The sequence below is a fragment of the Patella vulgata genome, chromosome 2 (genome assembly GCF_932274485.2).
Source record: "Patella vulgata chromosome 2, xgPatVulg1.2, whole genome shotgun sequence".
Classification (NCBI taxonomy): domain Eukaryota; kingdom Metazoa; phylum Mollusca; class Gastropoda; family Patellidae; genus Patella; species Patella vulgata.
Genome location: NC_065880.2, coordinates 14560887 through 14587758, shown reverse-complemented (window position 1 = coordinate 14587758; position 26872 = coordinate 14560887). Strand labels below are relative to the sequence as shown.

At 34.4% G+C, this 26872-nt stretch overlaps 2 protein-coding genes across 2 annotated transcripts in view; both read right to left on the bottom strand.

Moving 5' to 3' along the window:
- LOC126811336 (protocadherin Fat 4) overlaps positions 1–17158 on the bottom strand; it is a 47723-nt gene extending 30565 nt beyond the window's left edge. Inside the window, exons 1-23 of the mRNA XM_056098954.1 lie at positions 17033–17158; positions 16035–16220; positions 15641–15769; positions 14786–14968; positions 14126–14254; positions 13598–13783; positions 12752–12880; positions 12124–12306; positions 11321–11452; positions 10971–11156; positions 9976–10098; positions 9571–9753; positions 8592–8714; positions 7974–8153; positions 7438–7560; positions 6806–6988; positions 6119–6241; positions 4814–4999; positions 4097–4225; positions 3348–3530; positions 1762–1893; positions 1274–1459; positions 416–538 (exon numbers count right to left, since the gene is read on the bottom strand). Coding sequence (XP_055954929.1) covers positions 416–538; positions 1274–1459; positions 1762–1893; positions 3348–3530; positions 4097–4225; positions 4814–4999; positions 6119–6241; positions 6806–6988; positions 7438–7560; positions 7974–8153; positions 8592–8714; positions 9571–9753; positions 9976–10098; positions 10971–11156; positions 11321–11452; positions 12124–12306; positions 12752–12880; positions 13598–13783; positions 14126–14254; positions 14786–14968; positions 15641–15763 — 3228 coding nt within the window. The 5' untranslated portion in view covers positions 15764–15769; positions 16035–16220; positions 17033–17158. The remainder of the gene's footprint in view (positions 1–415; positions 539–1273; positions 1460–1761; positions 1894–3347; positions 3531–4096; positions 4226–4813; positions 5000–6118; positions 6242–6805; positions 6989–7437; positions 7561–7973; positions 8154–8591; positions 8715–9570; positions 9754–9975; positions 10099–10970; positions 11157–11320; positions 11453–12123; positions 12307–12751; positions 12881–13597; positions 13784–14125; positions 14255–14785; positions 14969–15640; positions 15770–16034; positions 16221–17032) is intronic.
- A 3040-nt stretch (positions 17159–20198) lies between these two features.
- LOC130010847 (protocadherin Fat 4-like) overlaps positions 20199–26872 on the bottom strand; it is a 42578-nt gene continuing 35904 nt past the window's right edge. Inside the window, exons 36-44 of the mRNA XM_056098945.1 lie at positions 25550–25735; positions 25172–25297; positions 24414–24593; positions 23175–23300; positions 22300–22365; positions 21500–21637; positions 20888–21073; positions 20553–20696; positions 20199–20207 (exon numbers count right to left, since the gene is read on the bottom strand). Of these exons, the coding sequence (XP_055954920.1) occupies positions 20199–20207; positions 20553–20696; positions 20888–21073; positions 21500–21637; positions 22300–22365; positions 23175–23300; positions 24414–24593; positions 25172–25297; positions 25550–25735 (1161 nt within the window). The remainder of the gene's footprint in view (positions 20208–20552; positions 20697–20887; positions 21074–21499; positions 21638–22299; positions 22366–23174; positions 23301–24413; positions 24594–25171; positions 25298–25549; positions 25736–26872) is intronic.

The window sequence follows — 26872 nt, the reverse complement described above, 5'->3', positions numbered from 1 at the left end:
AAAAGATCCCTTGACAGTTGGAATTCGATATAAGAGTAGGCCGTAGTGCCGCTGTCCGGGCAAAATTTCCCTCATAGCACACTGTATGGCGTATGCCCGTCTTCATTAGCCCAGTTCGGAGCAAAACAGTAGGACGTTAAACCCCATTTTATCTCATTTCATTTATATCGGTATTAGCTTGATAACGTTGAGCGAGTACTCTCGGAAATATATTAGTAGCTGTTTTTCATATGTGCTATACTTTATGATTAACATGGTGTTTACTTTATGTACCAATACATAGAAAAGCCCAGGATCAAAAATATGACACATGTTTCCCATATAGATGCATTAATATATATAATATAGACACATAACTGTACTTTATAAAAATAAAATTCACTAACTATTTCCTGAAATTAAAATATAAACTTACTGTATATGTCAATTCTCTTCCAAGACGCAAATCCTTAGTATTAGTTATTCTACCAGTTATTGGATCAATAGCAAAGTAAATTGGGGCGGTGTCCAATCCTACAATTCTGTAGCGTACATCACTCTATAAAAATAAGATACATATTAATATGTTATTGCAATAAAATCAAAACCAAATATTTTCTACGATTTCTTATAATCAGTGTTTTTGAGAATATATTGTTCAACTTCATTTGATTGACTACTACATCTTCTGAAAATTATTATTTTTTTGTCTGTGAATCCGCCATTCTTAAAAACTTCAACATTGTCTGGGGAGTTGAATAGCCGAATAGTTAGCATGTGCGTGTTGTATCATAAGGTATGTCATTGAGTCAACTGGCATGGTTTCGATTCCCAGGTTGTACGTGACAAGGAGTCCTCCAGTTTCCTCCCACTGCTAAAGACCCCTACGTGCACGCAAAGTATTGAAATAAAATTGTACCATATGTTAGTCCCGAAATGACCTAGTTTGTGTCGAGTGGATGTTAAACCCCATTTCTCTCTCTCCCTCTCCACACTGTCTTCTCAGATAAGTTTTTGTCTTTACAAATGGCGCTCGAAATCATTCTGTCCATTGAGTACACAACATTGTGTACTGATTTTAAAATGTTCATTGTGTCGGAAATATTTCTTATTAGGATCCCATATTTTCACTGTATTTCAATATTGATTGAAATGGACCAATATTGAATTGTAATTCGTGTATTTAATTACTTATATTATGGATAATATTGAGTTTAGCTCCTTTAAATATTGTTAATTTTTCATAAAATAGTATTTGATTACACCTGATGTTTTACTACATAAAATTATTTACCTGAGCTCCTGTTTTTGTGGCCGTCAAATCAAAGACGCTGGAACCAATAGGAACATCTTCACGTAGAGTTGTTCTCTGAGGTGATGGCAAGTTAAAGGATGGAGGTACAATCTTGTCTATATTGATATTAATGATAGCTGTATCTTGTTTAGATGGTCGGCCACTGTCAGTAACAACAGCTTCCAACTATAATATATATAAAAAAATTGTAGTCAATCGGTTGCCATCATCATCATCATCATCCAAAAAAAACCCAACAATTATATACTTTTTTAAAATCAATTTAAAGAACATTCTCCTATACTAACATGTGCAAACAATTCTAAAATACATTTTTGATAAATGATAAATTTGACCGATATAATGTTTATAACTTTTTTTAAATCAATATTAAAGATCATTCTCCTACACTATACTTGTGCAAACAATACTAAAATACATTTTTAATAAACGATAAATTTGACGGACATAATGTTTATATAACTTACAGAGATAATATTTCTATTGATGCCAAGTACAGGTTGTTTAAGGTAGATGCTTCCAGTCTGTGGATCGATGTAGAAATAATTTAATCCATCTCCACCATTTCTATCTCGAACCAAAGAATAGGTGATACTATCCTAAAATATATAATTAAGATACAAAATTTAAATTTCTTTTTATCAGATGACAAAGTAGATAACAGTGATCATAAATTTCTTATATCAGAGAGAGAGAGAGAAATGGGGTTTAACGTCCACTTTACACAAACTAGGTCATTTCGGGACTAACATATGGTTTAATTTTTTTCAATAATTCGCTTGCGCGTAGGGGTCTTTAGCAGTGGGAAGGAAACCGGAGGACCCGGAGAAAACCCACGAGGTTTGACAGGCGACCCTACTCCCTGTCACGTACAACCGGGGATTCGAAACCACGCCAGTTGACTCAATGACAGACTTTCCGATACAGCACGCGCGTGCTAACCATTCAGCCATTCAACCCCCCCTTCTTATATCAAATGAGACAGAAGTCAAATATTCACTCGTTCTAGTTTAACATTTTCTTTTACTGGTATTCATTTTATTTTGTATTCTTAAATTAGCAAGCGAAAGAAAAACGGGGTTTAACATCCACTCGGCACAAACTAGGTCATTTTGGGACTAACATGTGGTTCAATCTTATTTCAATAATTCGTGGGAGGACCCGGAGAAAACCTACGAGGTTGGACAGATGACCCTACTCCTCGTCATGTACAAGTGGGAAATTGAAACCACGCCACTCGACTCAATGACAGACCTTCTGATCCAACGTGCACGCGTTAACCATTCACCCCACGCCCAATTGAGCAAGAAGTGGAAGAAGCATCTATATACTACTTCCCCCCCCCCCAACAACTAATTTATCTTATTTTGAAGCAAAACCTTCAATATATAAAATACAAGCGGTTGCTATGCAATTGATAGGGCTCATTTTCCCAGTGCTTGACATTAAATTTAAATAAAATATGTTCAAATCTGTAGCCTCTATGGCTTTTACAAGGTTTTCCGCTAAGGGGGCAAAAAGCGGTGGACACACTAGCCGAATGATTCAGCCGAATCGTTCGACCGAATCAATCGGCGTCGAAATTCACCTAGTGTGTCCACTGTCATTCGGCCAAATTTCTATTCGGGCGAATCATTCGGGTTTGATATATTCGGCCGAATTATATTCGCCTGGTGTGTCCGCTTCGCCGAAGCATTCGGCCGAATATAGAATTCATTAGCCAATCACCACTCATATCGGGAAGTCACGTGATAGATTGAAGACATAGATGCCGCCATGTTTAATCATGTGACGTGAAAGGTGATGCAATCGACAGGTTGAATCGGCCGAAAAAAATTCGGCGCCGATTGATTCGGCCGAATGATTCGGCTAATGTGTCCACTGCTTAACTGAAAGGAAAGATTAGAAAATGCTGATTATTGACAGGGTCCTTCCTCTCTTAAACCCAATGCCTCAAACCAAATTCAAAAAAAATCTGTTAAAAAGAATAATCTTATTGCAGGCGTATAAAAATTCAGTACTTAAAAATAAAATTGTGTATAAATATAACTACCCCATCACCATCTGTGGCTGTTATATTTTCAACTGCTACAGCAAATGGATGAGTTTCCAGTATTCTGGGATTATAGGTCTTTGGATTAAATGCTGGTGTAAATTCATTACGAAGTACATTAATAGTACAAATAATTTCAGCCGTTCTATCAGGTACATTAATGCTGTAGGCTATGACTCGTAACTGTAATAATAATAATAATATAAAAGATAATATTACATACTCTTACCAGTACTGTAGTTATTAACGTGAATCATAAATTAAGAGACTATATCTCTATCATGAGATACTCTATAAAATGAAATGAAATGAAATGGCGTTTAACGTCCTACTGTTCTGCTCCTAAACTGGGCTAATGAAGACGGGCATACGCCATACATTGTGCTGTGAGGGAAACTTTGCCCGGGCAGCGCCGCTACGGCCTACTCTTATATCGAATTCCAACTGCAAAGGGATCTTTTACGTGCACGCCAATGTGTACACAGGACCTCGGTTTTTCGTCCCATCTGAACAACTAGACAGCTGTCCTTGTCAGGCCCTCCGTCCTGCATCACTGACAAGGGGAAGAGATACTCTATAAAATTTTTGATGAGATCATAAAATGATTAACAAAGCTTATAATGGCAATACAGATAATAAGGGCTGCCCTGAGGCTAACTTGGGCCGGGTAGTAACATAGTTTTCTGGGAGCGTAGCAGGGCTTTACCAGAGCAACGCTCGTAAATAAATACAATATTTAAACAACTTACCAGATATTGTGGTCTAGCAAGTCCATCGTTTTTCAAATCCTCCTTGATGAAGATTTGACCAGTGGAATTATTAATATCAAAGAAACTCTGAGCTGGATAAATTCCTGTTATTCCATACACAATTGCACCCTGTAAGAATAAAAAGTAACATGTACTTAGATTTATGAGAGAGAGAGAGAGAGAGAGAGAGAGAGAGAGAGAGAGTGTTTAATGTCCATGTGACACAAACTAGGTCATTTCGGGACTAACATATTGTTCAACTTTATTTCAATAATTCGCTTGCGCGTAGGGGTCTTTAGCAGTGGGAGGAAACTGGAGGACCCAGAGAAAACCTACAAGGTTGGACAGGCGACCCTACTCCTTGTCATGTACAACTGGGGAATCGAAACCCCGCCAGTTGACTCAATGACAGACTAATGATACAACGTGCACGCATTAACCATTCGGCCTTCCCCCCCTACACAGAATTGTACATCATTATACAATACAATACAAAATCTGAAGTGAACAGAACAATTAACATTGTTGATTATATAGGCTTTGCCTGTTTCCTAATCCTAATATTCAATAAAATATTGTTTAGAAAAAAAAAAAACCATTGGTTTAAAGAGAAATGAGAGTTTCTAAAAATTTATAAATGTCAATCTACATACTATTGAATAAACATGACACATTTAGTTTTCAATTACCAAATACAAGTAATTCTAAGATTTTTACCTGGTTGTCGTCATCTGTTGCAGCAACTGTAGCAAAAGTTGATCCAATAGGTCTCTTCTCCACAATAGATGGTTGACAGTTTCCACTAGTAAATCGAGGTGGAGTTTGATCTTTAGTTATAGTGACTATCAAGTCAACACTACCAGTTTGTGTTAACAATGGTCTGTCTGTGGCTACGATATTCAACTACAAATTAAAATCCAACATCAATAAAAAATGTCTATGCTATGGGTTAACAGTTATGAAAAAGTAACTAAAATATGTGACCTGCTCCCACAATGGTCTGTCTGTGGCTTCGATATCCAACTACGAATTAAAATCCAACATCAATAAAAAATGTCTATGGGTTAACATTTATGAAAAAGTAACTAAAATATGTGACCCGCACCCACAAAACCAGGCTCTTGGTCATTTTTATAAAAACAGACCTGACAGCCTAAACTTTCCAAAATTACAATTCTCTCCAAATATGTCGTATCATCTGGAATTGAGTTCGGCTCATTCACGGCAACAGGAAGGCATACAGTTTATGTGTTTGTGCCCGAAGTACAAAATGAAGTTGTGTGACAAGCGCCTGTTTAGTGGGAGCGGGTCACATATTTATAAATCATTTTAAAAAATAAATTGTTTAAGTGGCATAGTCACCACCCAATCTAGCTGTCTTTATTATCATGTTTTCTTTGTACATATTTCATTACTACCCACCCCTTTGATGGAAATGAAATGAAATGGGGTTTAACATCCTACTGTTCTGCTCCTATACTGGGCTAATGAAGACGGGCATATGCCATACAGTGTGCTATGAGGGAAATTTTGCCCGGGAAGCGGCACTATCGCCTACTCTAATATAAAATTCGCACTGCCAAGGGATCTTTTACGTGCATTCCAATGTATACATGGAACCTTGGTTTTTCGATTCATCCGAAGGACTAGACAGCTGTCCTTGTCAGGCCCTTTGTTCTGCACCACTGAAACCACGTTGGAAAATCCAGATGGACTTTCTCGGCCAATGCAGGGATCGAACACCCGACCTCCAGGCTAGCGAGCCAGCGTCTTAACCACCAAGCCACCGTGGCTCCCCCCTCTTGATGGTTTCTAGATGATTATCTCTGATTGTATATAAATGTTTGTCTTTGTTTCATATTTTGTATATATATCTTCATTGCACTATGGTTGCCATTCTTGGCTTGATAAAGACGGGAGAACCCTCGTCCAAACGTCGCTGAAAGAAACTCTTCAAATAACTTGTATTTCATATATTTGTGTCATTTGTTATTCTAAAAAATAATTAAGAAACTGACTTACAGTGAATTGGTTTTCGACGATGTTAAAGACAGATTTCTTTAAGAAAACTTGGCCTGTGGTTGGATCTATGTAGAAATATTGTGGAGCATTACCAGAACCAGTAATTCTATAGGTTAATGAATCCTGAAACAAAACAGTTGTATATATTAGTAAGTATTTAAGTTTACCTTTTAATTTAATAATTAAACGTCAAAGCGGGGGGTTAAACGTCAAAGTATGGGCCATAATACGAAATTCCAGATATCACACTGAATACCACGGAAAAGAAGGTTCATTTACCCTTTCAAAAATGTAAATTATATACTGGCACATTTACATACGAGTACCTTGAAAAGTATATTAAAGTTGAGTGACGCTAAACACTATTAATAGTAAGTGCAGGGGGACTGCACCACACAAAATTTACACAAAAACAAATACACGGACAAGACATCACACTCAGAAAAACACAAACAAGCAAACAATTCAAAAAGGGTGAATGGATAAGTAAGTCTATCTTTTAATTTAATTATTCTAAAAATCATTCTCCATCTTTTATAAGATTAAATTCAAACTTACAGATTTATTTAATGCATGAATTGTGCCGAATACAATCAATATGTAGTTCCATCATTTTAGATACAGAATATGCTATGATGGTTCTTATTTTGATAAGATTTTTTAATTTTAATAAAATATTTAACTTACTCCATCTGGGTCAGTAGCTACGACACTTTCAACCAAAAATCCAAGTGGACTTCTTTCATCTATAGTAACACGGTACGGTGATTGTCCAAATACTGGTATTCCAGAGTTAATTCTAATATTGATTGGAATATCATAGAATGTCTTCTTTGTTGGTACTGCGGAATCATAGGCTGCAATTCGTAACTGTAAAAACAAAAAACCAACAATATTACAAATGAAACAGATTATTATTAAAGGGGAAGTTTCCCACAAACTTGGGAAATATAAATTCTGTGCCAATAGAACAAGATTCATTAATACATCGTTTTGATCCTTGGTAAACCCTAATAGTCCACTTGTGTCAAATGACACAGAATCTCAGTTCAGCAACTATATATGTAGGTTAGTAATAAAGTACATGTGTATATTTTGACAGTACACTAAAATAATATTCAGATTGAAGGAAATTCATTTTTAGTTTTTCTTGATCAATAAACAGTCACTTGATCCTTGTGAAAAATGCTTTATTTTAAAACATAAAAAGCTGAACTAAGAGCTTTTGAGAAGAGCAACCAAGCTTTATCTTATTTTTAATTCATTTTTTTGATTGATTTTGATTTAGCCTGTCTTGATTTATATCATGAGAAACGTACCATCATGTTTCGTTGTCCTGCTTGTCTCAAGTTTCCTCTGACAGTGATGGCACCAGTACTTGGATCAACAGTAAAGAAGCTTGGAGCTGGGGTATTACCAACAACTTCATAAACTATACTTCCCTGTTTCCAAAGAAAAAAGAAGATTCTAATACATGCATCATATCTACATTTCCAAAAACAATAGTATGTCTTATAATTGTTGGGATTATTTTTTCCAACTAAGTAATATTTAATGTGTTTAGAACAGAACTTTATATAAATTATTATTTAGGCATTTATTAACATAACAAGCCAGTAATCCACTCTCTAACCATCGGATGGCCAAGATTAAAACATTCAAGTACCTTTGCTAGGACAATGAACATCAACAGTATATCTCCAAACACTTATAACTTCGCTCAGATTAAAGTAATTTGAATGAAATTTTCAATATATTCATTATCTATTTATGAAGTATTATAGCAAGAACGTCCAGCTCTTTATCTAAATCATACATACAGCATCTTTAATATAAGAGTTTAATATATAATTACCAGTAAATCAGTATCATTTGCTTGAACTCTTCCTACTGAATTTCCATTTATCAGACTTTCATTTAAATTGAAACCACTCATTGTTTGAAAGATTGGAGCCTGATCAGGTGTAATAGTAATAACAACAGGGGCTGTAACTCTATTGAAGGGAAATCTCTGATCAGTAGCGACAACGTTAAACTGAAATAAACATTATCAACCAATATGTTAGATTTAGTGACACGATATATGTTAATAAAAATGAACTCGGGTTTAACGTCCTAGTGTTCTGCGCCGACTGGGCTAATGAAGACAGGCATACGCTATACAGTGTGCTATGAGGGAAATCTTGCCCGGACAGCAATGCTACAATCAACTCTTATATTAAATTCCATCTGCCAAGGGATCTTTTATGTGCATGCCAATGTGTACACGTGACCTTGGTTTTTTGTACCATTCGAACAACTAGACAACTGTCCTTGTCAGGCCCTGACAAGGGGAAACCATGCCGGAAAATCTCGATAAACTTTCAATCTAACTAGATAACAATAAAAACAAATTCTTCACATGTGTTTTACTTTCGTGCATATTTCCAGGATATCATTCACTTTAACATTAGAAAACAAAAAATGGACTTACTCTATATTCATTTTGAACATTTGCATTAAATGTCTTTTTATGGTAAATAATACCAGATACTGGATCAATATAGAAAAATTCATTATCATCAGGTCCTCCATCTAAACTGTAGCGCACTGCATCCTGAAAATATCCATTATAAACAAATATTTTACTACATTCTATTAACATTTTAGTTTCTAGATAAATAATCTCATGCAGATTGTCGGTCAGCAAAGTTGTGACTTGACAGTATCGATATTAAATCGATTCCTGTTTTTCCAGAGGTGTTAATTGTTTGAAATACAGTAAACTTCGTGTAAGTTGGATCTAAGTGAAGATTCGAGTTAGCCGAAGACCGAAATTCAATCTTAGCTCGATTAGAAATAAACTGCAAGAGCCGGATAATAATTGATTCAAAGGCACGTTTCAAGCTTTTGTTCATATGTGCTGGTAGATAACTTTCATTTTAGTGTGAGTAGATAACTTCTGTTTTGTCGCCATCTTTGAAAAATGTCCTAAAATTTCCTAGAAAATGTCTCATACAGCAGACAGTGAGTTTTGAATTTTCCAGGAAAATTCTACTATGGCGTTGTGTCAAATAGGCTGATTTGAGTCAAAATGATAGAGAAAGTACTTTGGGGCTCTGTGCATGGAATACCTAACCACGTTTTAGACCATCGGAACGAAACTGACAGTAAAATTCTGAACATACTGCCGATCCGACTTAGGCGAAGGAAAAAAGCCGGAATTAGATCAAATGGACCGAGCGACACTCTATCAATTGAATTAAAATCAAATTGAAACGTGGCATGATTGTTCCTTGGACAATTCGACATGATTAGCTGAGTTTGACATTTGATATTGTCAAAATTCCATGATGGCAGCATGGCATCATGCTCACAGTACCTGGTCAATAGAACGGTTGTACTTGTTAATATGTATGAGATATATTACTTCATGGTAAAACAATAGACATATATTATACGTTAATATTTACCCCATCACTATCGGTAGCTACAACTGTTAATACTTGATTACCAACTGGTCTATATTCATATACTGATGCAGAATATGATGGTCTGTCAAATACTGGAACACCTTGATTACGTGTTACAACAATAGTTACATTGATATAACCATAATTATTGGGGAATTCTGTGTCGTAGGCAGCTATTCTTAACTATTAAAAAAACAAAGACACATACAATCATTTTAATAAATATAACAGTAAGCAAAAGTGTTATCAACGTTAAGTTGAATCAAAACAGTTTTTTGTTGTTACACGAAAGTCTAGCCACTTCTACATGAGTTTCACAAGTTTCTAATTTTATTAGTTTCGACTAGAATCACAAGAGATAGAAAATTGAATTTGTGATGTTTATCATATAAAATCTATTCTTACATCAAATCGTTCTACAGTAGTATCTAAGAGTGGTGATTTGACAAATATATTTCCTGTCACATCATTTACTCCAAAGTAAGCCATGGCCAAGCCGTTTCCTACAGCTCTATATCTGATGTCACCCTAAAAATATACAATGTTAAAAATATGTATTATTACAATCAAAATTATGGTTTGGATTCCAGTCAAAAATGGAATTTATTTTAAACTTCTATGCTTGATTTATTGATTTAGTAGTATGCTAAGAGGTAAACCACAACAAATTGGCACATCGCAAAATGGACTTCTTTACGTTCGTTCGTTCTTAGAGTTTTACGTTGACTTCCTCCAAGGGTGATATCGTTGTCAAGATAGACTTCTATTAAGTGTTCCTTTTTATACACTGGATACAGATGCTTTTCCTAAACATTACCAGACCTATGTCACACTCTTTCTTTAATCAAAGTACTTTGCTATCTTTCTTTTGGAATACTGAACTTGATTCATCATGGGGATACTCGATTGTCAGCCCGGAACGTCCCGGAACGTCCCGAATTGATAGAATTTAAATCAATTGAAGTAGAATTCAGTCCTATCAAAGTACTGCCAGTCCCAACAATGGAGGTGATATGGGTAGAATTGTGAGGTAATCAAACACAACCAATATATTTCACTTATCGCGGTTGGTTGAGATATTTTCTCATGCACTCGGCACATGCCTCCTAACTTGAAATACTCCTTTTCACTCGATTGTCACAATTTTATAACCATATCTTTGTATGTACCAGTCTGGCAAGGGACAAAGTATAGTTATTCGGATGGGACAAAAAACCAAGGTCACGTGTACACAATGGTGTGCATGTACTAGAACATGTGATAGTTGGAAATCATTAAAAGTCTGCTGCTGTCCGGGCAAAATTGCCCTCATAGAACACTGTATTTCCGTCTTCATTAGTCGAGTCGAAGCTGAACAGTAGGACAATAAACCCCATCTCATATCATTTTATTTCACATACCTGTCGATCGTTATCTGTGGCTGTTATTTGTCGAATATTTGTATTAACAGACATAGTGTCAGGTATTGTGACAGTGATAGCTGACGGTGTAAAGAATGGGCTTCCACCATCACGTTGTATCGTGATAGATACTGAGGCTTGACTCCTTTTCTGTGGTGATCTGTTATCATAAGCTATCACGTTGAACTGCAAATGTCGAAAGCAACAAATCATATTACATTCTTTTAATACATAATACTGGCTCAAGATAATTATCAATTCATTTGATATGAGTATGCTATTAAATTAAATTTGATCCATTTTATTATAAACCCCCCCCCCCCCAAAAAAAAAAATGAATGACAACTTACAAGATAATTGTTTTGAGGAGCTTTGGTCAGATCATCGCGGACATAAACTATGCCTGTCAGACCATCAATGAGGAAATATTTTTGGGCTTCGATGCCACTTGCATCATTACTGATATAAAATTGCACAGTATCCTGTAAAAGATGACATTTGTTAATATCAAATAGAATATGGCAGACAAAGACGTATACAAAATGTAGAAATAATTCATAATTCATAGATTTATAATGCACTTTATCCACATAAAGCCTGATACAATTACTATTACAGTCTATAGGATACAGGTAAAGCCTGATGAACTTCTACCACTGGTCAATAGTCCGATTAATAACCAATAGCTAAATGCGTAACAGTATCATTACGCTTTAAACAGAGTTCCAGATCGGACCAAATATGTTTACATAATGTTACGTCATGACTCACGATTTTATTATGCCCATTTAACCAGTGCATAGCAGAATATTGCAGAAAAACTAATTGCGTGACAAACGAGACTATCAAAACGAATACAATGTAAACAATACAGTTTGGAGACGAACAATACTTTCACTATTTTAATACCTTAAATCACTGTCCAAAGTTTTAGGGAAGACCCCAAATTAAACGAAGGGCTGTCATGTTGCTGTACTTACGAGAGATTTGATTGAACGTGAAGAAAAGACACACTCCCTCAAAAGCTCAAGTATCAGAAGCTTATCCAGCAATGGCCAGAGAGGGATTTCTCGGGCCATTGCTTTAGGAATATTGGATAATGTATCTTATTCAAGGATAAAAAAAACTTGACGCCAAATCATCTGGTACTTACCCTATCGGCATCAGTTGCTATAACTTGCAATATACTTCTTGTAACTGCATAAGTTTCAGGAATGCTTTTAGCGTAAGAAGTTGGCTGGAAGACGGGGCCATTAGGATTTCTATTGACTGTGATGGTAACTGTTTCTGTAGCCCTTAGATTTGGGTTGTTGGTATCATAAGCATCAACACGTAACTAAAAGAATTTGAAGGTCATTATTCATACATTGACAATATTTACTCTTAATCTTACTTTGATAGTAAGTGCAGGGGGACTGCACCACACACAATTACACAAAACAAATCTACGGACAAGACACAATAGGCAGAAATCACAAACAAACATACATATCAGATTAAGTGAATGCAGGGGGCTAGCCGTAAGCGTCCATTGATGTTAAATATAAGGAAAAATATATTTCTTACTGAAATAAAAATATCTTATGACTAATGAATGGAAAATTATATTCTATTTCAGATCAGAGGGTTGGGTGCTTGAATGATCTGTTTCTCTCTATTTCAGATAAAAAAATAGTTATTGTCTGCGAGTAGAGATGACACTCTGAGATAGGTCAGTACACTACAGCTATCCTTTACACTTTATAAATAAATATATAAATCAATAATTAATTCATGCTTACCACATACGTTACACCGCTGTTTGTGTCTGTTGATAAGTTCCGTGTAACTGTAATATCTCCGGATGTTGGATTTACGTTGAAGAAATTTGTTGCAGGAACAAAGCCAATGACTTCATATTGAATTGCACCCTGTATAATAAAACAGTAAGAAATATAACTTCGTAATAAAGAGGTACTGACTTGTAATTTGAGACCATTAATTCTTAAAGACTCTATGCATGATTTTAGAATCCCTTGCAACCTACAATATTATGAACGTTACATCTCTAATTATAGGGATACAAGTCCAAAAATGGGCTAATAAAGACGGGCATACACCATACAGTGTGCTATAAGGGAAATTTTGTCTGGGCAGCGGCACTATCGCCTACTCTTATATCGAATTCCGAAGGACTAGACAGCTGTCCTTGTCAGGCCCTTAGTTCTGCACCACTGACAAGGGGGAAACCACATCGGAAAATCCAGATGAAATTTCTGGGCTGTCCAACACGGTGCAATTCTGCTTAGTATTTACAAAGATATGATGAAATAAAAATAACATCAATCTATGCTGCTCCCTATGTTACAAGACAACCACCGTCTTTATTTGCTGTGAACCAAATTGATGGGCCTGTGTTTAATTCGATTGAGTCCAAGCCAGTAGGTTATCTAGCATTGGTATTTTGATCTTTGTTTTCTTAATTAAATGTTTAATAATCAATCTAAGTAAATATTAGCGAGGATTAAGCTATGAGAAATTTGATATTTTCTGAAAAAAAATAGAAATCATGCATCTTTACTTTAACGAGTATTACGACCACTAAAGACTGGAAGAACGTCTTTACAGAAAACAATATGAAAGGTTACCTTTAAGTCGTCATCGACAGCTGTAAGTTTAAAGATAGATGAACTGACAGACTGTGTATATGGTATCGTTCGAGCGAAGTTAATATTGGTGAATCTTGGTCGTATATCTGATGGTATACGTTGTATATTGATGGTAACACCAATGTTACTTGATTTATCTCTGTTAGTGTAGGCCTGTACAGTAAACTGTGAAAAACAGATAAAACTTTACGTATTTGATTATAAAGGCTCTAAAAATAAGGTCACATCAACTTGAATTTCTATTCTTAGGGAACATCTAATATAAATACTGCCTCCATTTCTTCACGAAAAAAAACTAATTTAAAAGAAAAAGAACTTGGTTGCTCTTCTCAGAAACTTTTAGTTCTGAATATTTAAGTTTTAAAATTTTAACAAACCATCGCACATAAGAATCAAGTCGGCTATTGGTTGATCAAGATCCCAAAGGATTAGAAATTAAATTGGTTTTGTCTATGGATAATTTTTATTGGTTCTATGGGTAAGACAGACAGACATAATGTAACTTACTGAATATGTATTACTAGGAGCGCCAGTAAGAACTGCTCTAGTTTTCATCATACCGGTATCTGGATCAAGATAGAAATAGTTGTTTCCGCCGGCTGGTTGAGAGTTGATAATGCGATATCTGACCACATCCTATAATAATATACCATTGCATTTATACAAACAAAGTTAAGGTAAGGGTAATCATGGAATCTATTACTGTACTGAGAATACTGTAAAGGACAACAGCCAATGGGGAGGGGCTGAGAATTAGTCTGCGAGTAAGCCAAGGGACCCCTAAAGAAGTTAATTATCTCAAATTGTTTGGGGGCCATTTTATTAGTCTTGATTTATGTCATCTTTGATAAATAGGTCAGATTGCCACATGCGTTATTTGTGCATGTAAGCGAGAAACATGAGGATATACTCTAGAAAGCACCAGTTATGGTTAATTTTTTAAAAATATTAACGAGGTTGTTTAACTACAGCCAATCTGAACATTAGAATATTATCAGAAATAATATTATGGTTCAATTGATCTATGATAATATATTTACTCTATATCGAATTCCAATTGGTATTAATCCCTTTCGAGTTCTATTTTAAAAATACATGTACATTAAGATAACAAATATGACACTCTAACATCAGTTTTCTTTTTCATTTAATTTGTAAGAAACTTACCCCATCGGCATCAGTAGCTGTTATATTTAGAAGTTCGGTATCAATATCAACTGATTCGATGATACTTATCACATAGCTTGTATCAAGGAAAACAGGAGCATTAGGATCACGTGTGACGTAGACTATGGCACTTGTATCAGCTTTTCTGTTGGGATAAACACTATCATATGCTTCTAGGAACAGCTAAAAAAAAATACAAGTAATAAAGATTTTATGCAGTAGGTGATTTATTGACAAACAATAAAACCTTGTAAATCACCAAAGCACCTTACTAAATTGCCTTTCTAAAAAAAAATCTTTTTTTGTTTTTTTACAAAGTTTTAATTTAAAAAAAAAAGAATGTTATTGTATATGTTTTAATTTAAAAAAAAAAGAATGTTATTGTATATATATATACAATAACATTCTTTTTTTTTTAAATTAAAACTTTGTATATTATTTTGTATATTATTTTCAGACAGGAGGACAATGTATACAGACTGACACTCCTACAGTTAACGAAAACGAAATGAAATGAAAAGGGGTTTAACGTCATACTGTTCTGTTCCTACTGGGATAATAAAGACGGGCATACGCCATACAGTGTGCTATGAGGGAAATTTTGACTGGACAGTGGCGCCACAGCCTACTCTTTATATCAAATTCCAACTGTCAAGGAATCTTTTACGTGCATGCCAATTTGAATGTCTAGACAGCTGTCCTTGTCAGGCCCTCCGTCCTGTATCACTGACAAGGGGGAACCACGCCAGAAAATCTGGATGAACTTTCTCGGCCAATGCAGGGATCGAACACCCGACCTCCAGGCCAGCGAGCCAGCATCTTACTCTCGTTAACGTAAAACAATGATGTACTTACAGTGTATGATCCGAGTTGACCAGGCTCATTTCTAACTGAATTTATCATTGATATAACACCAGTGACATTATTGATGGCAAAATACTGATCTCCAGGATAGTTACCAACTATTTTATATACCATTTGGCCCTAAACAAACAAAACAACATAATTTATATTATCTCATTGAATGATAATTGTATTCAGATTTTAGGATTATTTACCTGTACAGGTATCATTTATTTATTAATGAGAACCTGAGAATGAATCAATATAAATTATTTATGTCATAAAGTGGTATATTGAATATTATTGTGATCTGAAACTTAAAACAATAAAGTTTGGATTAACTTAGTGTAAAATTTAACAGCCGAACATTAAATACTAATGGTTTATGAAAATCACAGAAACTCACAAGTAAGTCTTGGTCAGTTGCTTGAGTTGTTATGATGCTGGTAGTAAGGGGATCACTTTCTTCAATTGTTCTTCTGTAAGGTGCGTTTATAAATATAGGCTTAGAATCAAGGTTAACGTAGATATATACTCTTGCAACTGCTGTTTTTCCCCTAACAGGACGCTGATCTGATGCTTGTACAGTAAACTAAAGAGAAGAAAAAAAACGACATGAGCAAAATAAAATCTTCAAACAGAAGGCGAGAAATCAAATTAGATAATAAAAAAAAAAAAGATGTAGGGCCTACTGACAAATATTTTAGAATAAAAATTTATGATTATACACAACAAAAGGTTTTCTTCAAAGTGTATATTGGTTAAACAATTGACTAACACTAACAATCCTTACCTTCACGCCAACACCCTTGTTAACTCTATTCTGTCCATGTACATTGAGGCCAAAACGTTATCTAACCTATTTTTTTTTGTTTTAGTCATCTAAATTACTATATACAGAACACTTTTCAGTACTTATTCTGTTTTAAGTAAAATACATTAGATAGTTTTGTTGGCCACATATATACAAAATATGGTAATACTACATACCATATACCAGTAGGACGTTAAACCCCATTTTATTTCATTTCATTTAATACCATAGATTTTGCAGTATTAAATTGAAAAATGTGACAATTGTAATAGAGAGAGAGAGAGAGAGAGAGAGAAATGGGGTTTAATGTCCACTCAACACAAACTAGGTCATTTCGGGACTAACATATGGTTTTAATTTTATTTCAATAATTTGCTTGCATGTAGGGGTCTTTAGCAGTGGGAGGAAACCGGAGGTCCAGGAGAAAACCCACGAGGTTGAACAGGCGACTCTACTCCTTGTCACGTACAACCGGGGATTCGAAATGACAAGCCTTATGATACAGCGCGCACGTGCTAACCATTCGGCCATCTACTCCCCCCCCCCCCCCGACTATTGTAATAAAATTATATACATTTAGCAGTACTTACATTGTAGAATGTGACAGGTGTATTAACAATTGATTGTTTAAGATATATAAGACCATCTACAGGGTTGATATAGAATGTATTAACTACATTTACATCATTAGATACAATAGAATATCTCAATACATCCTGTAATATATAAAACACAATAAACATCATCAATATGCCTTATATCATATTTATATTATGGGAGATTAGATAGAGAGTCGGAAGTTCTCACTATAATGGTTAAAAACTAGATAATGTAAGGGAATTTGCTGAAAATTTCAGTCAAATTGATCCAACCTGAACCGAGAATTTAGCAATTGAATTTTGGGCCTAGCCTCGATCATCATTACTAAAGGCGTTAGGATGAAAAACATAGTCTAAATTATCCATTTTTTGATTTAATCAGCAGCAGCAGACCAGGTTCTAATCCAATAAATATCACAGGCTAACGATGCCATCAAGAGGTGAATATGGTCTGGATGAGTTAATTAATGTCTAATTAATAATTTAGATAACATGTCAAGCCTAAAGAAAGACCTGCAATTGGCAGATTTAGCTCTTGCATAATGTATGTTTAATGGCATTACAGGTACATGTACAAGCAAGTTAACTTTAAGCCAGATTTGTTGGTGTTCTTGCCATTATTTTTTTTTCTTCTAGTTTATAGTTACATACTAACTATTAAAGTCTCGGTTACCCTGACTACTGTTTTACTAAATGTTTTGTTAACAGGACAATAATTATCTCTCAATTTCGTACAATAGTTGTTGCATGTATAAAATTATGCGCACAGAAGTACTGGACATCTAGAGAGCCACAGTGGATCAATGTTTAAGGCACTGGCTCACTGGCTTCTATCCCAGTGATGGCCGAGAAAGTTCCTTGTAAAAGAACCCTCGACAGTTTGATCTCAAACTTCCCCTCATTTCATTAGACATCTAAACAGAGAAAGACAAAAATATGATTACCGTATTTTTCGGTGTATTAGGCGCACTTTTTTTACCAGATATTTTTATTTACAGAAGGGGTGCGCCTAATACATAGTATTAAGCAAATCTAGACTTTTCCCGTGTCAACATCGAGGTCTGAAGTTGATGATGTCGACATTTTTCGTGCAATAAAGATGGCGGCCATTTCACCTACTGCTACCGGTATTCCATATACCGTTAGTCATAAACGACATTGCTAACAATATGGGCCGATAGTATTTCAAACTGTCCTATTCCACCTTAAATTATTTCTGACAATTGATCTTTGTCAACATATATATATTATGTTTATCCTTACCCCATCTTGATCGACGGCTGTGACATTTTCAACGCTACTACCAACAGCATGATATTCTGATATAGTTCTATTATATGGATTAATCAAGAATTGTGGACCATTTGAGTTTCTATTAACAAAAATAGAAACTTCAATCGGAACACTTGGATTTCTTTCTTCTAATGAATCATAGGCTATCACATTAAACTGAAAAAAAAGAAAAAAAGAATTAACATATTATATAGAGATTTCTTTAAACATACATTATGCAAGAGCTAAATCTGCCAATTGCAGGTCTTTCTTTAGGTCTGAAATGTTGTCTAAATTATTAATTAGGCATTAATTAACTCACCAGACTATAATCAACTCATGATGACATCGCAAGCCTATGATATTTACTGGATTATGATCCCATTTGCTGCTCGACTTCCATTCATAATTTAATCATGACATGGATGATCGAGACTATGTTTTTTATCATACAGACTTTAGAAATGAGGCTAGGCCGAAATTTGAATTGCTTAATTCTCGGTTCATAGTGGATCAATTTGACTGAAATATCCAGTAAATTCCCTTTACATTATCTAGTTTTTAACTATTATAGTGAGAACTACAAGCTCTTTATCTTATCTCCCATAATGTATGTTTAATATTTATTTTTAAATTATATTCAATTCTATAAATTACTCTATATTTATCAGTAAATATGTGAGAATTTTTGTTATATAAATATACACTATATTTTATTGAATGTATTACTTAGGAATAATCACTTTGGTCAAACTATTTTTTACTTACACGATAAGTTTCTTGATTAACATAACGAACACTTTCTCTCAGCGTAATACGTCCAGAATCAACATCTAAATTGAAGAATGCTGGTCTCGGTTCTACTAGAGCATATTTAATAGATCCCTGGAGAAAAAATAATATTAACTTTCAGCATTCCTATAGTATCAAAGTCAAGGATAGCTTTTATTTTCTGGAACAGTGTCTAGTTGTACGAATGGAACAAAAAACAAGGTCATGTGTACACATAGACGTGTATGTAAAAGAAACCCTTGAAAGTTGGAATGTGAAATTAGAGTAGGCTGTATATATAGTGCAACTGTCTGGGCACAGCCCTGTATGGCGTATACCTTTCCTTAGTAGCCCAGGGCCCTATTTCACAAAATTTTAACTAAAGATAAAATTCAAATTTTAGCAGATACTTCAATTTTGATTGGCTAAGCACTAAAATCAATCTAATATTATCCAATCAAATTACTAAAATTTGGATTTTATCTTAGTTAAAATTTTGTGAAACAGGCCCCCGTACGTGCAGATAAGTAGGAGGTTAAACCACATTTCATTTCATTTCTTTTATTTCCCGAATAGATATTAGGTTCAGATGACTTTTATATATTATTTTCATATGATAAATCTTTTGAAAATCTTCCATGACAAAGTAAATGAATTGCCAAACAATAATATATGATAAATGCGATAAATATCCACACACCTTTAAATCATTATCTCCAGCTGTTAGTTGTAAGATAAAGGTACCCGGTAAAGTAGTATCTTCAATCGTCTCAGTATATCGGAGTCTGTCAAACGTTGGTAGTTCTGCTTGTCGGTTAATTCTTACAGTTACGGGAATGGTAATACATCTTTTAGGTACTCCGCTGTCACATGCTTGTACTTGTAACTATATAAAATAAATATTTATACCATCTTATTAATGTCAACCCTCAAATGGCCATTGATATAATGTTAAGATGTTAATACTTACTGTGATAAAGAAAAATAATAAAAAAACCCACCAAAAAAACAACACAATTTAATATCAGAAGTTTTTTGCCTATTGAATGTGTCTCTCTCTTTAAGACTGTTGGACTAAATAGTGCTGGGGATAGAAGTGGGGGGAGAGAGGACACTAAGTGATCTGTAAATGAGTAAAAGTAAAATAATAATAAAAACCTGACAAAAAACAACACAATTCAATATCAGAAGTTTTTTGCCTATTGGATGTGTCTTTCTTTAAGACTGTTGGACTAAATAGTGCTGGGGGATAGAAGTGGGGGGAGAGAGGACATTAAGTGATCTGTAAATGAGTTACTGGGAATTGGTTTGTGAGTGTGGTGGGAAGGGTGGAGACAAGAGAAGAAGGGACAGGAAGAGGTTACTGGGAATTGGTTTGTAGAGGGTTGTGGGGATAGGGTTAAGGGTGGGGGGTGCGAGAGAGAGAGAGAGAGAGAGAGAGAGAGGATGATCAGTTGTAATGACTTACCAAGAACTCGTTGATATTTGTATTCAAGACAGATTGTCGTAGAACGATAACACCTGTATCAACATCAATGAAGAAATAATTTGCTGGTCCAGTACTTAAATCTCTTTGAATAGTTTCACTTAGGATGTCGTATTTAATGGTATCCTAAAACAGAAAATACAAGGTGATAAAATATAGGAAATTCAAGAATTTTAATCGAAAGTGGGCAAAAAAATTTATAACAAGGATAAAAAACATATCATTTAAAGGTGCTTGATTAGACATTTCACATGAATTCTATACTTCTAAACATACTTGTTAGACACTCATCATTGGAAAAATAATGCTAAACTTACTGTAGGATCAGCATCAACTGCTGTCACATTAACAACCGAGCCTAACACAGGATGATCTTCTGGTATAGTTACATCATATGATGGTACTACCCACCTTGGACCATTAGCATTACGTATAACATTAATAAAGGCAGTAGCAGTAGCAGTCAGATCAGGTCTAGCATCATCATATGCCTTTAATCTCATCTACAATAACACACAAAAAAACCCAATGTTTAAGAAGAAATCTGCTAAAAATATTGATATCATTTACACAATTATTGCCCTGTTGTCAAAATATTTTTTGAAGACAAAATATTGTGGTGAGGCAAATGTGTTGAAGACCATTATCTAGGAAATTGTAAAAATTAAAGATGAAAATTCTATCTGGTTCTGTGGTAGGTATTTGTATATAAATCCTGCAAATTAGTTATATATGATGTACCTATATAAGATTTTTATACTTTATTTTCCAAGAAGACATAAATATTTTTTTAAAGCTAGTATTACATTTCCTAACTACTTGTACCATTCTCAATTCAACAGCTTTCAAACTGAGAGTAGTCTCAATCCTTAAAGGGGATAGACAAACAATTAAAAGTTATCAATATATAAATTTACAGTTTAACATACCACATATTGTTCCAGTCTGGTAAAATCTGTCATTAGATCTTTCATCAGAGTAATGTCCCCTTGACCGTTAGTTATAGTTCCTAGTTGGAAGAAGGTTGGTGCAGGGTAATCGCCTTCCACTTCAATAACAATTTTTCCCTAAAAAAAATAAAATTAATATTTATATCAAAGTAGATAAAATACAAATAAAATTAATATTTATATCAAAGTAGATAAAATACAAATAAAATTAATATTTATATCAAAGTAGATAAAGTACAAGTACTTCTATATTTATGGTAGATATAAATACATAAAAAAAAAAGAAATATGTATCTATTTTTAAAAAAAAATCAATCACTTTTACTTCATAATTCTGATATAAATCAAATTATAAGCTAGTTGTCTATCCTTAACAAGCGATAAAGATAAATACTCTATCCACACTATTTCACTTTATAGATCAAATATATAAAGTCAGTTTTTCTCAAATTATTGGTCAGAAGGCAGGCGAGTTAAATCATCTTTAAATCAAAGAATTCACATCCTTCCTCGTAACAGAGGACAAATCAACGAACAAATCAACGAACAGACGAACAAACGAAGGAATTTTAATGAGTTTACTGCAGTCTTTCTATTTAGATTGTTTATGACTGAATGCACGTTACAAGGATAATAAAAAGATTACTCACAGAAAGTTGATTATCAGCAGCAGAAACTCTTAAAATAAATGAGCCTACAGTAATATTTTCACGGACTGTTACATTGTAGACAGAATTGACAAGATTTGTAAAGAATGGTCTTGTGTTATCTCTAGATACGGTAATAGTAACAAAACTTGTTGCCCATCGTTCTCTCACAGCATTATCAGTGGCATTTACAGACAACTGTAAAATAAAATTTAGAATTAGTATTATTACCGAATAAATTATAAATTATAAAAATTTTACTATACAAGCTGTTCAATTTATACTATGGAAAAAAATAAAGAAAAACACACAACGAAATCACCCCATGGCTATATAAACAATACTACAACAATACATAATCAAGAAAAAAGAAAAGAAAACAATGTATATAAAATTAATGCAGCCTGATGTACCTTTTGGGTGGTGTCTTGTAGTTGTAATATGAGAGAGGGAGAGAGAGAGTGGGAGAGTGAGAGAGAGAGAGAGAGAGAGAGAGGGTTGAACGTCCACTTGACACAAACTAGGTCATTTCCGGACTAACATATGGTTCAATTCATTTCACTAACTTGCTTACGCATAGGGGTCTTTAGCAGTGCGAGGAAACCAGAGAACCTGGTGAGGTTGGACAGGCGACCCTACTCCTTGTCACGTACAACCGGGGAATCGAAACCACAGCAGTTGACTCAATGATAGACCTTATGATACAGCACACACATGCTAACCATTCGGCCATCCAACCCCTCTACCGTGTAACATAAGACACACCATTTACTAGATATCTATAACGACATCATTGATGTTCTTCAATAACACTGATCATCCTATTATCTAAGTAATCATTTTTATATTGTTTTGTGATTTACAGAATATCAGGTCTGTATTTAAAGTTGGAATATAAAAATGTGTATTGAAATTAATGTGGCTGACATTAAACAATGTTATTACTGTTTGTATGTATGCATGCTGTCCATAATGGACGTTTTGATGCAATAAATATCTTATCTTACCCTATATGTTCCAGCCGTTTGACCTTCTAATGGTTTACTGACACTTATAGCACCAGTATCACTGTTGACATTGAAAAAATTCATTGCATCTGCATCACCGGTAGCATAGTAAGATATACGATCACCCTGTAACATATATACAATCATATATCATACATATTACACTACAATAAATATAAACTACAAACCAAACAAACCTAATGCATTCGGATTAAAACACAGGTCCTATTTTGTTTTGTTGTTATATTTCAAAATTTCGTTTTACTTGTCTTTACTACACTAGGATCTGAAAGAGTTGTTATCATTGAGGGGGGTTCTAAATTGTGTGGAGGGGGGGTGGGGGGTAGCCAATGAAACATTCTGTTACGGCAAGCTTTAGGCGTGTTTTGCATGGAACTGTGGGCAATCTACTAGTAACAACAATGCTGATTGGTTAATCAAATGTCTGATGTCATCGGGTCAAAAGCCGCTCGTATGACCTCTGACGCGACCTATCGCTACAACCGGTCAGATCTTCATGTAGTGTAGGCCATCGAAAGTATAAAAAAAACGAAACGAAATATAGATCTGTATTTTGATGTTACTGGTCATTTCAGACGGACATAAAATAATACTTTTCATTTCTACGGTTATGAATGTAATACAAGTTGTAAAATCTTCTTCAAACTGCAACTGTCAAGGAATCATGAACTGGATCTCATTTTTCTGTTTTAATTTTTTTTGTCAGCCCAACAGATCTGGACTTGAAAATCACAAACACGTTGGTGTGGGAGGTCCTGGATGTTAGTCCTGATGACTTAGTGAGACAACCACTGCAGAGCCCTTGACAGTTAGAGGTAGTACCAAATAATAGCATCGGTTGATATATTAACTTGTATTGGCCTTGTGTCTTGTGTTGGCCTTAGTGCTGACTGCAGATCTATTTTTAGCACACTCCGGAGTAGACTGACAGAGAGGGACAGAAGAGGATTGGCTATCAGACAGCACTGCTGTTAAGTCAAATTTCTTGATTGCATCTGTTGTTAATTTAATAAAGTTTTCTTGAATGACTTTGTCAAACTGACTTTGTCACATATATTGCCAATATATTATTAACATATATACATTATCATCAGTAGCAAGTATTGGTGTGGGAGGTCCTGGATTTTAGTCCGAATGACTTAGCAAGAAAACCACTACAGCCCTTGACAACTACAGGTAGTAAAAAATAATAGCATATATATATATATATTAACATACATCAGCATCAGTAGCCCGTATATTGAAGAATGATGTTCCAACTGGTAGTTTTTCATTGATGTTGTCACTGTAAGGTGTTCCGACAAATACTGGAGGATTTTCATTTCTTAGTACTGTGATAACCACTGGTGCGGTAACTGAGTTTCCAGGATAAGCACTATCATACGCTTTTATTTGAAGCTGTAATAATCAACAGACAAGAATGATTTTAAATATCACATCAAAGTTTGTCAGATTGCAGTACATTTTTTAACTAAATATTGGATTTACCTGAAAATATTTGATCATTGCATTACTTTATTGACATCAATAAGGAGTGACTTCCCAAACTTCCCACTTTAAAATGCTATTGCATTTCAAATGATTTTGAATTAATCCTGATATTACATGTATATACGTCTTTGTAGTTTAGGAGGGACTTATAGAAGATTAGTTTTTTTGCAAATTAAATACGTTGTCTCATTAAATAAAGTTTTTATTATTATTATTATTATTATAAACTAAAAATGAGAGAGAGAGAGAGAAATTGGGTTTAACTCCACTCGACACAAACTAGGTCAGTTCGGGACTAACATATGGTTCAACTTTATTTCAATAATTCGCTTGCACATAGGGGTCTTTTAGCAGTGGGAGGAAACCGGAGAAAACACACAAGGTTGGACAGGCGCATGGCTAAAAATTCGGCCATACAACCCACCAAAATTAAAATAAATATAAAAGGTTATTTTAGTATAGAGCACTATTGTATTAATATTTACCGTGTATTGGAATGTTGTTGGATCTGTTAACAGACTGTTTTTGATTGTTATCGCTCCAGTTGAAGAATCGACATTAAAGAAATATGGTGCTGATCCATCTCCAACTGTTTCATAAACAATACTTCCCTAAAAAACAAAAACAATAACTTATGCACATAAGCAAATAAAATAATCTTTTCATGTAACTGAATCTTAATATGATGTCAAGCATGTTTTGCTCTTCTTTATTTCAGAAGTTTCGTCATCTCTAGCACTATTATCTTTAAATTTTTAGTACGAAACAAGAGCAAAAAAACTGATACAAATAGTTTGAACCTTGGCATTGATGTAAAATAAACAAGCATTACACAAAATTAAAATAAGACAACTGACACCTACCCTCAGATCATTATCTACAGCTGTAACGGTTTTGAAATTATTGCCAACTGGGAGGTTTTCAGAAATAGTAATTGGTGTTGCTCCAAATGTAAATCTAGGTGGATTATTATCTCTCAGCACATTGACTCTTACATTGGCTTGAGCTGTTTTTGCTGGTGTACGTTGATCACTAACTCTTACAACCATCTAAACACAAACACAAGATCATTAGGTGTGAACAATAACATCACACTACAGAAAAACTCCTCTTTATAAATAAAGCACAACAGGATAAGAGATCACACCTCGACGCCCCATACCCCGAATTAGTTTATTTAAAAGAATTTTCTATTCAAAATTTCTAATCAATCTTTAATTGATATGACAAGTATAAAAATAGCCATGGGTTTTCAATTCAAAACTTTAGCCAGTCAATCAATCTTGTAAAGGAGAAACCTGATGGGGTTCGGTTAAATCTGATTGAATCCAAGCTAGGAGGTCATCTAGCATTGGAATTTTGATCCCTTATTTCATATAGTAATGCCACCTTTCATGGAAGAGTTCCCTCTTCTTTATTCTTTATTGGAGTACTCGAGAGTTATCTCCCATATGTGGAATCTTTTGTACTCAAGAGAGGTTGAATAAAACATGGCCTAGGCCTATCTGACATGTGTTTTTTAGCTTCAATATATTTTAATCCATCCATGGTGAACCAGAGAACTACCCCCACAAAGCACTTATTTCGTGTGTAATAAAGCTGTGAAAAATTTGATATTTTAGCAAAAATGCCATTAAAGCACTGGACCTTTATCTGTAAGCCTATTCACTGTATATTTTAAGGTTAAATTGTTTGATATTCTTATTTTATGGAATGTAAATTTACTGACAGGTTTGTTTTCTTGCCTGTCAATTTGGCTAAAATAAGAAATCATTTGTAGACAAGTAAATTTATCTTACATCGTATCTTGTAGCAGTTTGTCCATCAGCTATTAAACTTCTTATCAGTTGAATCCTTCCTGTGTTTGAGTCAATACCAAAATATCGAAGAGGTGTCAATGATACTGAATTACCAACAAGATCATATCTAAGTACATCCTATAATAATTGAAATAAACATACATTATGCAATAGCTAAATCTGCCTATTGTAGGTCTTTCTTTAGGTCTGAAATCTTATAAAAACTACTAAATAGACATTTATTAACATGAAAAGACCTAAATCAACTCTCAATGCCATCTTATGTGTCGGATTTTCACTGGATTTGAATTTATCTGCTGCTCAACGCTCATTGATGATTTAATTCAAAAATGGATAATCAAGACTATGGTTTTTTTTATCGTACCA